Here is a 9,374-nt window from a genome sequence, read left to right as displayed (position 1 = left end):
TGTGTGTGTGTGTGTGTGTTTGAGAAAAAACAATAACAACTCTAAAATCTGTTCAAATGAAATTTTGCATCTTTAGACTTTTTGCTTATGTAATATTACCCCTGGTCTATCTGCTAAAGGGTAAATTGCTCACATAAAGGAAGATTTTGTTATATAACAATGATTTAATCTGATCATAATAAAGAAATGTGCGTTTAATGCAAGGTACAAGTAAAAACAGGGGTAGCTTTTATACTTCCAGCAAATGAAATACATCAAAACCATTTCAAACATGATAGACATATTTACACCATGTTAAACGCAACCACAAATTACAATAAACAAACAAGATAGAGGTCAAAATGGGTGTTTTTCAGTGTCACAAAATTATGATGAAACACAAATAAAATATGATTTATGGTTTCAAGCTTGCTGATTAATCGCTAAAACTGGACATATTTGCCTTTACGTTGTGAATTTTAAAGGGTGGATTTCAGCAATAGAAATCTGGAGTTTTGCATGAGTGCAGAAAAGGTTCAAGCGTTTTCACTCATGCTGAAGATGAATCGCCACATCAATCATCAGAAAATAGCTTCTTTTAAAAATAGCTTCTCTATAAGCAATGCTTTGTGCACTGAAAAAATGGATTTTAGTTTGCCTAAACTGGGTTAAGATGTCCAAAAGATGTAATGAAGATTTTTAGTTTTATTTACCCTCAGGACATCCAAGATGTAAGGGATTTTTTTTCTTTCAAGACATTTTTGCTCAAACTGTGATCCTTGGGGATTAATGAAATACCAGTTAATGGTGACCAGCACTTTGGGCTCAAAACACACAGAAAAAAAAAGATCTCTGCAAAACTGTTGCAAACAATTTATATGGGATGAATTTAAACAAATGAAATTTAGGAATTTTCAACTTAATTTGTCTGTTTAAATTCAGCCCAAATTAATTGTTTACACGCAGTCAACAAAAAAAAAAAAAAAAAAAATCCAAAAGGAATAAAAAAATCCAAGGAGAATCATCTTTGAATTGTTTTTTTTTTCAGCGCATATACAGGCATAACAAAACTATTCCCCATGGCCCCTGAGATCTTATGAAACATACCAATCACTCTTTCCAAAAACTACATGAGCTGATGCAGTTTACTTCTCACCCTTTTTGTTCAGAAGAGCCCTATTTTAACATTTATAATTCACAATACCCCTCTCTTAAAAAACCACCAGACAACAATTAAAAACATGTTGTTTTTAATAATCACTAATAAAACAATGGCTAGTCTTTAAATGAAAGGTGCTTTATGTAATTTCTTCACTCTTCTTAAAATTCCATTAAATGCAGAAATCATGCTAAGTGAACATTTGTTTATCCTTGTTATTTTAATGTAGTGTTTTTTTAGTTTGAAATGTGCAATAGTGTATAAAAGCTCAGTCAAACATTCACTTTTAAGTGAACAAAACTGCAGACAGCCTGAATGAAAATGTAAATTCACTTTTAGCCAGCAGGTGGCGCTTACAGAAAGGCAGAAATGCATGATGAAATAAGCTGGCAGGTAATTACCTCAGGTATTTCAATCATTCATTTTCCTTAGGCTTAGTCCCTTATTTATCAGGGGTCACCACAGTGCAGTGAACCAACAACTATTCCTTCATATGTGTTACGCAGCGGATGCCCTTCCAGCCACAACCCACTACTCGTAAACACCCATACATATTCACACACTCACTGTGCCGCCTCAGGTATTTCAAGTAGCTTTAATTAAATAGACTTTTAATGATTAAATGAAACTGTAAAATTAACTGTTGACATGTTTTATCGTCAAATCGGTATCGGTTCTGTTTGTTAATGCATCAAGCTATAGTGTCTACTCGTGGATGCATTTGTTGTACTCTTCATCAAAATGAAAATTTTTCATGTTGTTGTTCAGGAATCATTCATTCATTCATTTTCTTTTCAGCTTAGTCCCTTTATTAATCCAGGGTCGCTGCAGTGAAATGAACCGCCAACTTATCCAGCACAGCGGATGCCCTTCTATCTGCAACCCATCTCTGGGAAACATCCATTCACACTCATACACTATGGACAATTTAGCATACCCAATTCACCTATTCCGCATGTCTTTGGACTGTGGGGGAAACTGGAGCTCCTGGAGGAAACCCACGCAAATGCAGGGAGAACAAGCAAACTCCACACAGAAACGCCAACTGACCCAGCCGAGGCTCGAACCAGCGACTTCCTTGCTGTGAGTCGACAGCACTACCTACTGCGCCACTGTGACGCCTGTTCAGGAATCTGTCATACAAAAACAAACATTAGTTATCTGTGAATTTTCCAAACTTGCATGATAATAATTATCAAGGACCACTTCCTCAGCTATTTAATGTTCTTCTTAATATTGTCTGAGGGTAAATAAGCTGCAAATTTTCATTTCAGATTGATCTAAAAAAATGTATTCGTAATACATGTAAAATATAAAGAAAAATTATGTAATCTTCAGCCATTTCAGTTTAATTCCAAAACTGAGAAAACAGAAAGACTTTTCTATTGGCACTGAATCGAAATGCTTCACACCGTATTGGCAATTCTTTCAAATCTCTAAAATGGCACGTTTGTTGAACCTACAGGATTCTGCAGTCTGAAGAGGAGAATGAGGACGTGTGAACTAACAGGCAGACGGCCAGCAGACACAATGAGATGCAGGAACACACTGACCCTTCAGAGACGGGACCGGCTTTTTTTTTTTGATTACTTATTTTCAAGCTTGGAACTGGACAAAATGTGCTAAAGCCATGGGTATGAGCTACAGCACAGAACATACTGTCCATACATTCATGGAAATGAGAATAACATAATCTTACTGGCAAAAAAAATTAAAAAATCCCTCAGGTGTCAAAGAAATCTGTGTTGGCTGATATGACGGAACATACACGCCAGCAGGTATGAGCTCAAAAACAAATGTGATATTAAGTTATTTTCCTATGAAGTGAGACAACAGCACTGCTAGCAGCTGTTAACTAGAACATCCAGGTTAACCGCTTCATTAAACAATCCCTGAGTTCTGCTTCCCTCAAAAAAGACCCGCTATATCTTTGTAATAGGGGAAAGCTTAAATTAGTCTGGTAGCCATTCACAGACTAGTATGTTAATTTTTTTTAATTCCAAAGGAGCTGCTTTTCCTGTTCTTTTATGTGCTCTAGATCGACACATTTGACCAATGCATTTTCACACAGATTATGATCTAACAATGCAACAAAAGCAAGCAGTTTAATGTTTTTTAAAGGGCACCTATTTTGCCGCTTTTCAAAGATTTAAGATGTGTCTTTTGTGTCTCCAGAATGTGTCTGTAAAGTTTCATCTCAACACACATCAGATTATTTATTAGACCTTTCAGAATATTGGCATTTTCAGCTCTGAGCACAATGTAGCTGATTTTGTGGCCTGTGCCTTTAATGCAAATAAGCTAGTTTTTTCCCTCCCACCATTCCCACATGACTGTCAGAGCCACAGAGATCTCTCCCTATGGCTATGATGTGTGTCTCTGCGTCTGCATCAGATAAACAGCACAGTGACAGACATGAAGGAAGCAGATCTCACGTAACGTTTGCGAGAAATCCCACAGTAAGAACTACTAAATAAATCTAATTTAACGTCCACAAACTGGGATTAAAGCGTCTTCTTTTATAATTATACTGACATAAGGCTGTGGTGATAAAGAAAAGACGGTAAAATCGCTGTAATTCATTACAAACATGCACTGTTCTAAAATCATTTTAAACTTGTAAAACTCATTCTTGAACACATTTGATGATGACTGATAATCCCAGAGAGCTGAACAGAGCTTTTAATCCCAGTTGCTTTGTGCATGTTCTGTCTTGTTGATATGATTATACGCGTTACTACGGAGACATGTTAATACGCGGCTGTCAATCAATTCAGTGGGTTGGGAAACCGCACTACAACGTCACGTTGCGGTGGGCATCAAAATGGGAGGGATTTGGATCCTATTTTAAATCAGAGAATTAAAGAGACTTATTGTCTTTATATCGCTCCAATATGACTGTGGACACTATACCTACACATAGTTCTGTCCCATAAGCTTACAAAAGCTGATTTTCATCATAGGTGCCCTTTAAACTACAAATGCGTATCTAGACTGTGTTTTTTCCTTCCATTGCCTTGTATCTGACTTTAACCACAAAAACACAATCTTTGTGAATCAACCTTAAAAAAAACTCTTTTGTTACAAAAACAATCGTCAATCAAAGAGCTCCAGTTGTCTATGGATATAAAATTGCACATGACCATTCAAAGGCATCGGGTCAGTATGATTGATGAAGTGACAGAGAAAAATAATCATTTATGGAAATAAAGCTGTTTTGAACCTTCTATTCGTTTAAAAATATCTTAAATAACAATGTTTTCAACATTAAAAAAATGAAACATTTGCAGCAGCCAATCAGCAAGAAGAGAATGATTTCTGAAGGTATGCGTGACATCCATGACTAGAGGAATGATGCTGACTAATCAGCTTATCCATTTACTAAATTACATTGTACAATATTTTAATTATTATCATAAATAATATAACCAATTTTACTGTATTATTGATCAAAAAATAAATGCAGCATGTGTGCGCAAAAGAGACTTCTTTAAAAAAACACTAAAATCCTTTCCTGACCCCAAACATTTGAATAGTAGTGCACCCAAATGAAAAAACTTTTTATAGTTTTCATTTATAGTAAATACTATAGTGATTTTGAACCATAACGTGTTTTACACTGTATATATTACAGAATTTATAACACTTTGGCAATGGAGGCTTATATCGTGCTGTAGTATAAACCAGTGGTTCCCAACCTTGTTTTGCCAGAGACCCCCTTTCCCCAGAAAATATTGTAAGGCCCCCCTCAATATCTAATGATTTTATTACTCATAAGTTTGCATTAAGGATGACAAAACATGTTGTTTTCAAACAAATGGTATGTTTTTACTATATCGAAAAATGTTAATGCACAAATAATAGCTTAATGTAAAATATAAAAGCAAAAAGCTTGCTGGGTCTAGTATGCTTGGGTTATCTGCTGAAGGCGAATCAGTGAGACTGTCATTTTTGTGGGGGACGAATTACAAATTTGTCTATTTTTTAGGTCAGCTAAGGGACAAAATGAACTAGGGCAACATGATCATTCTCTTAATTGTCCACTGCTAAAAACTTTTTAAAATATGACGTGACCCCCCAAAAAGCTCGCTGAGGCCCCTTTAAGGGGCCGGGACCCCCTGTTGGGAACCACTGGTATAAACTACACTGTAATAAAAAAAAAAAGTATTATTATTTTTACAAATTGAAGTGGATTGTATCTAAAACAATTAAGTTGTTTCAGCTCATTTTAAATAAGTAGTTTGAACAAACAGCAAGCATCAATTTTGGAGTGTATAATGAACTGACAAAGTGTAATAAATACTGTAGAAGGCTATAGGATTTATTTTGCTTTTACTGTAGTTTACCCTATAGTTGTATGCCAGTATTGGGTAATGTGTTTACATTGCTATACTACAGCAACTATAGAATTGCCGCAGCAGATTGATTCAAGTATGTTACTGGATCAAAACAGTATAGTATTATAGTAAATGAGTTACTGCAATGTTTTGTTATGTGGTTAGGTACATTTTAACAGCCAAAAACTCAATAACGCAGACTAAAGTGAAGCACAACCGACATCCAATCAGCCAGAACTGATTGGGTAAAGAATAAATCTGAAACAACAGGGTGGTTCAGATAAAAATGACTTGAGCACAGGAACATTTCCCTCTGCAGGCGACATGTGAATCTCTTATAAGGCATAAGGGAGGTGAGAAGAGCAGATCTCTGAAGTCTAGCAAACCTTCTGAAGCTCATGACAGAACGAGATGGATGAGAAGTAGAGATTCAGGCAAGATGAACCTGTGTGATATACATTCTGTGAAAGAAAATGCTTTTGTTCACTGCTAGTTCGTTCTGTATGCAGTACAGGTGCTGTAGCCACATTCTTGAGGTTTTTGGTGATTTCTAGCATGTGAACAATCACTGTGAGATTATCTGTTCCGGTACGGAAAGTGTCTGAGCTGAGGTCAAAAAATTGCATGAAAAGTCCCAATAACTCTGCAAGCACACAACAGTCCAAACGTTTGGGGTTAGTAAGATTTTTAGTTTCTTAAAGAAGCAACCTTCAGCTCACCAAGACTAAATTACTTGATTAAAAATGCATGACAATGAGTACTATCAAATTGATTTTATTTGTTATTTGAAAATCTTTTCAAATGTTATTTATTCCAGTGATGTCAAAGCTGATTGTTTAGTAGCCATTAATGCTGTATTTAGTTACACATCTTTTAGAATTCATTAATATCAAAGTCCCATTAAAGGGATAGTTCATCCAAAAATGTAAATTTACTATTACTCTCACTTGAGAGCATTCCAACCTTTTTGACTGTATTTCTTTTGCTAAACACAAAAGAAAATCAACTGAAGAAAGATGAAAACCTGTAACCAATAGTTACAGGATTCAGCTTTCTTCAAAATATCTGCTTTTGTCTTTAGATTTGGAACAAGTGAAGGGTGAAGACAAGTAATTTTGTTTATTGGCCATCTTTGAGAAATCTCTCCATCGACTATTTCAGTCATGCAAAACCAGCTAAAAAACTTCAAAGCTGTTCACCAAGTTTATGATGAATTATTTAGAAAGTGAGATGGTAAAACCATCTCGCATGTTGCAATTTCTGCCATTCGCAACTAATATGAGTGCACAGACTTTATATATTTGAAGCCGAGGTATAACTATGACTTGATGCTCAAGAACCATTATTAATTAATTTTTTCATGCAATATTTTTATGAAAATAAGGCTTTAAAATCAATGCAATGCATCCTTTTTCAGTGAAAAAAGCTTAATGAAAATAAGAATCGCTTTAACCCCAGACTTTTGAACGTTTGTGTACATGCCCTTTAAAAGATCAATTTCTGTCTGTCTGAATCAATAATCTGCCTTTTAAAACTCTAGCTTCATCCAGCATCAGCGCTCTGACATTCCCCAAAAATAAACCCAAAAAACAAAAGTGATGCGATGCTTAAAAAGTACTAAATAAATACTTCAAATGTTCCTGTACACACTGAGCCAAGTACACTTGAAAAGACAGATGGCTGAACTGAATAATAACTGCACATGTGAACAGAACTCCTGACTCTGGATGGAAGGCTGTTGGCTGAACCTGCTATGGCTCACTGTGTTGGCACAAAACAGGGAAGGTCAAAAAGGCTTCTCAGTGCACTAACAGAGCATCATCATCCTCCTCTTCCTCGCTAGCTGTGAGTCCGCAGAGCCTGACAGAGTCACCAGGAACATCTTCCACTCCTGAAGATTCCCTGCTGTGCCCACGATCATCCTTGTCCTTGTGTGCTTTTCTGAAAGCAGGACAGCTTCTCTGTTCCTCAGACTGACCGCTGGAGGACGTGGGCGACTCTGGAGAAGAAAGCGGTGAAATGCCCACAGACGTGTAGCGTAGGAGAGAGACTCCTCTGAGCTCCGCAGCCAGTTCTTGCACCAGCCGTCTTGACGACCTTGAGCGGCTTGCACTGCGTTTGGGTCTTTCTGAGGGTCCTGGAGAACTGTCAGCGTCTTTATGTTTTGCCAAAATGCCCTGTTTGCCCGCTGAACTCCTGTCGTCTTCATCATCTTCGTCCTCCAGGGTGTCAGAGGTGGAGTGGAGGGAGTTTGGTGAAGGCAGAGAGAGAGGAGACGCTGGAGACTCTCTGTCAGGCAGGCATAAGGCATCATTTTGGGCTTGTAATGCCAAACCCAGCGCCACCGCTGAACAAGATGGCGGAGTCTGTCCCGTGGTCTCTGGTGACTCTCGAACACTGTTGTCTGCTGTGTTGTAGCTGTGGAGGTTTAGCTCGGGGTATGTGTTTGCGTGTGTGTGACCAGGCGGTGTGAGGAGAGGGATTTGACCCCGTACTCGAGAGCCGCGGTGAAACAGTCGATTCCATAGGCGCCCAAGCCGACGGCGTGAAGAGGAGCGACGGGATGAGTGACGGCGAATCTGCCTCCGCATAGCCGAACGGAGATTCTGCAGAACAGATGCCTGAGAGAGAAAGAGAGAAAGAAAGAGAGAGAGAGAGAGAGACAGAGAGAGAGAGAGAAATAACACTTATTTAAGCCAGTTTTAGGCCAGTTTATCCATCATTCAGCCCTCCATATATATATATATATATATATATATATATATATATATATATATATATATATATATATATATATATATATATATATATATATATATAAATCAGTCATTAGAAATGAGTTATTAAAACTATTATGTTTAGAAATGTGTTGACAAAATCTTCTTTCCGTTAAACAGAAATTGGGGGAAAAAATAAACAGAGGGGCTAATAATTTTGACTTCAACTGTGTGTATGTATATATATATATATTTTTTTTTCTTTTTTTTTTGTATATTACTGTGTCTAATAATATTTGAATTATGTTGATATGACTTGACGATGAGTAAATTAAAAGCAAATATGATTTCTGTTGGGGGGTGAAGTATTGCTTGAAGTTCACAAGATGAAATCTAATAAGGCCACAATACACAGTAATTAGATGAAGATTTAAAAAAGGTATTAAACGTAGGCCTATCATGATATCTATTTTTGTCATACGATATATTGCACCAAAATATAACACGATAAATGTTATTATTGACATTTAAATGTCACTAATTATGTGATGCCAGAATGACAATATAATAGCATCACAATGCAAGTACACTCTTCCAAAGGACACATATTATTTATTCTACGGAATATTTAATTTAATTATAGACATTTTTACAATTTAATAATTAAACACCGAAATCAGAATGTGAAAACACACATCCTAAATACATAATATTAAATGTTAACAAAAAAAGTGCAAGGTAAAAAAGTACTAGAGGCTGTGATATCTGCTACCAGATCTATTTAGTTAAGTTATAATAGTTATAGTTATTGGAACAAAATATCACGATATTGTTTCTGTATATATATATATTTATATACATACATACATACATACATATGTATATATATATATATAAAAAATATAAAAATTATAATATATAAATATATATAATATATATAAAATAATAAAAATTTATACAAAAACTACTATTTTGCATAATTATTCAGCTGTCAGGCACCCACATGAGAATATACTAAAGTAATTTATCGCAAATAATATAGTGTTTTTAAACCATGACACTGACACCTCCTATAGATAGAGTTGTCGCACAATCAGCTAAAATGTTGGTAGAATTGGTTATGTATGGGCAGTTTATATTGTATCATCAAAAAAGATTGAGGTCGTGTCCATGTGTTGTGTG

At 36.0% G+C, this 9,374-nt stretch overlaps 1 protein-coding gene across 3 annotated transcripts in view; it reads right to left on the bottom strand.

Annotated features, from left to right (window-relative positions):
* Positions 1 to 205: 205 nt before the first annotated feature.
* The window catches only part of lrp3 (low density lipoprotein receptor-related protein 3), a 36,553-nt gene continuing 27,384 nt past the window's right edge, over positions 206 to 9,374 (bottom strand). For 2 of the 3 annotated variants that reach the window (NM_001130634.2, NM_001431063.1), the window contains one exon: positions 3,992 to 8,096. In NM_001130634.2, the coding sequence (NP_001124106.2) occupies positions 7,275 to 8,096 (822 nt within the window). In that variant the 3' untranslated portion in view covers positions 3,992 to 7,274. Of the gene's footprint in view, positions 8,097 to 9,374 lie in introns of all 3 variants that reach the window. The other variant, XM_087258584.1, reaches the window with a different exon arrangement.

The sequence above is a fragment of the Danio rerio genome, chromosome 7, assembly GCF_052040795.2.
Source record: "Danio rerio strain M-AB ecotype USA chromosome 7, GRCz13ab, whole genome shotgun sequence".
NCBI lineage: Eukaryota > Metazoa > Chordata > Actinopteri > Cypriniformes > Danionidae > Danio > Danio rerio.
The sequence above is the reverse complement of the archived record's forward strand: the minus strand, read 5'-3'. Positions and strand labels throughout refer to the sequence as shown.